General features: G+C 57.8%; 1 protein-coding gene across 9 annotated transcripts in view; it reads right to left on the bottom strand.

The window, feature by feature from the left end:
- SLC43A1 (solute carrier family 43 member 1) overlaps nucleotides 1-2,462 on the bottom strand; it is a 25,052-nt gene that overhangs the window by 11,683 nt on the left and 10,907 nt on the right. For all 9 annotated transcript variants that reach the window (XR_012381804.1, XM_073904585.1, XM_073904584.1 and 6 more), the window contains 3 exons: nucleotides 1,411-1,588; nucleotides 1,246-1,301; nucleotides 1,034-1,110 (listed from right to left, as the gene is read on the bottom strand). Coding sequence is in view for 8 of the 9 variants with exons in the window: in XM_073904585.1 (XP_073760686.1) it covers nucleotides 1,034-1,110; nucleotides 1,246-1,301; nucleotides 1,411-1,588 (311 nt within the window). In the remaining variant the exon portion in view is untranslated. The remainder of the gene's footprint in view (nucleotides 1-1,033; nucleotides 1,111-1,245; nucleotides 1,302-1,410; nucleotides 1,589-2,462) is intronic.

Genomic DNA, 2,462 nt, shown 5'->3' with positions numbered 1-2,462 from the left:
GCGGGGCAGGGGGAGGAGCGGCGGGGCAGGGGGAGGAGCGGCGGGGCGGCGGGCAGAGACCGCCAAGCAGGCCAGGGCAAGGTCCGAGGTTGGGCGCCCCGCAGCGCGGGGCAGGGCAAGGGAGGGAAGGGATTCAGGGCCCGAGCCAAGTTGCGCAGTGTGGAGAAGGGGCTGCGCAGGGAGGCGGGGAGGAAGGGATCCGCTTCCTTAGAGAGTTGTGAAATGTCCCAGGCTGGAATTAAAGGCGGCTGCTGGGTGAGGTGAAATTCAGCCAAAAACACCCAGTTTGGCGGTCAGGGATAAACAGCCTGAGGCTGGCCCAGCCAGGAACCCTTCCCCCACCACACACTCAGAAGCCTTTAACCCTTTCGCTCACTCACATCTATAAACATACACACTCAGAGCAACACGCACACCAAACACACATATGTAAGAGGCGGAGTCATGGGAAAAGCTGTTTCTGTAGGTCCAGCACAGTCAAGCGCCGGCAAGTTCACACGGTTTAACCTCATACACTCACAAATACATTCACGGACACACGCCCTTCCCCATCTAGAGCATCACACAATACACAACGTGGCAAACGCACACCCCAGCTGCTCCTTCCCTGTCACTATCCATCGCGACACCCAAATTTATTTTCTTTCCAGCACTTAGGACTACTGACATCATTTCTGAGTTTACTTGTTTGGGGGGGTTGCCTGGTCGCTCAACACCCCCCAAACGGAAGTTCCAGGAAGGTGAGGAAGTTGGCAGTCTGTTTGTGCCGTGGCCCCAGTGTGTAGAACAGAGCCGGGCAGGCATTCCGTGCTCGGAACACGCGCACAGCCTGACACCCACACTCACACACTGTCGCATCCCCACGTGCACAGCCTCACACCCACCCTTAGCTGCAGCCTACGCGGCTCCAGACCCACACAAGCATTTGCTCTGCAGCCACTGGCCCCTCCCTCACCCACTCTCCCCCTCACCCACCTCTACCCCCACCCCACTCCCGGGTGCCCTGCTGCCAAGTGGGGCCTGTCACACTCACCGTGAGTGAAGAGAACGTTAGGCAGATGCCACCAAAGCCATTCAGGGACAGCGCCAGGAATATCAACGGAGACAGAACTGGGAAGGGGAGAGGGATGGGTGAGGGCATTTGGGGAGCTGTTGCAAGGCCAAGGGAGGAGCTGGGATGGCAGATGATCCACCTGCATCCACCCATTCTTTTCTTGTGGGCACACGAGAGGCCAAACAGCTCACCTCTGGTGTCCCGAGAGGCCAGGGCCATGAGGGCGCAGGATGCAGCGAAGCTGGCGCTGTGGAGACCCAGGGCAGGGGGAGGAGTTGCCCGTGAACACTCTGAGCCTCTCCTCGCCCTGTGGTGCCAGCCCGCCTTCCAGCCCCCAACAGGCCCAGCTGCCTCACCTGCCGACCAGCCGCGTGGGCCGGGGGCCAAAGCGGTCCATGAGGATCCCCAGTGGCAGGGTGGTGGCACTGAGCACGAAGGAGCCGATGGTGAAGCCCAGGTTGAGCATCTCTTCCTGGCCGTCACAGCTCAGCCACTTGTACTGCTCATCCTGGGTGATGTTGGTGGTGTTCTCAGCTGAGGAAGCAAGGGAGGGCTCAGCACACAGCAGCACGAGCTGCTGGGCGCAGAACAAAAGGGCCTGGGGCCGGGGCTCCTGAGCTTAGGACTTCCTGCCAACCTGGCAACTTTGAGTGTGGCCCAGAGTCCTATCTACTCTGGTGAGGACTCATCCTCAAAGTAAACTGCTAACTTGGAGTCATGACAAGTTAATAAAAAAGGTTAAGGGGAAGGAGGGCAATTCACTTCACTCAGTGCTCACCAAGTCATGAGGTGGCTGCTTCCCTGCCCCGTTTTTTGCCTAGGCATCACTGCCAAGGGCGCACTCGGGGGTGCACCAGGAGGGCAGCCCAACCAGGGTCTGAATTCCCACTGCCGTCCCTATAGGCTGGGCAACCTTGAACAAGTTGCTTCCTCTCTCTGAGCCACAGGCCCCTAGCCTGTGACAGGGAGCGGAGGAGGCCTAACCCATGGGCTCCTTAGGAGATTCAGCTGGGGAAGATAAGCTTGGCACAGGGCCTGGCCCAGAGAAGGTTCTCCTGAAACAGCTGATGAAGGGGTAGGTGGTGGCCCTCCCGGGGGGTCTCGATGTGGTCAGCCTCTTCTCTAGGTGCTGGGGATCCCACAGTGAATAAAAACGGAAGCTCTCGGCTCTTGTGGGACTTATATTAGATACTAAACAAGTAAACAAAAGGACCCTGAATGAAAGAGTGACATGTGCTTTTGGAGCGCCTGGCTGACTCAATCAGTAGAGCATGCGACTCGATCTTGGTTGGGGTTGTGAGTTCAAGCTCCATGTTGGGCATAGGGCTTACACTAAAAAAAAGAGAAAGAAAGAAAGAAAAAGGAAGGAAGGAAGGAAGGAAGGAAGGAAGGAAGAAAGAAAGAGAAG

The sequence above is a fragment of the Callorhinus ursinus genome, unplaced genomic scaffold (genome assembly GCF_003265705.2).
Source record: "Callorhinus ursinus isolate GAN/ISIS: 27379988/994484 unplaced genomic scaffold, GSC_fseal_2.0 scaffold21, whole genome shotgun sequence".
NCBI lineage: Eukaryota > Metazoa > Chordata > Mammalia > Carnivora > Otariidae > Callorhinus > Callorhinus ursinus.
The sequence above is the reverse complement of the archived record's forward strand: the minus strand, read 5'-3'. Positions and strand labels throughout refer to the sequence as shown.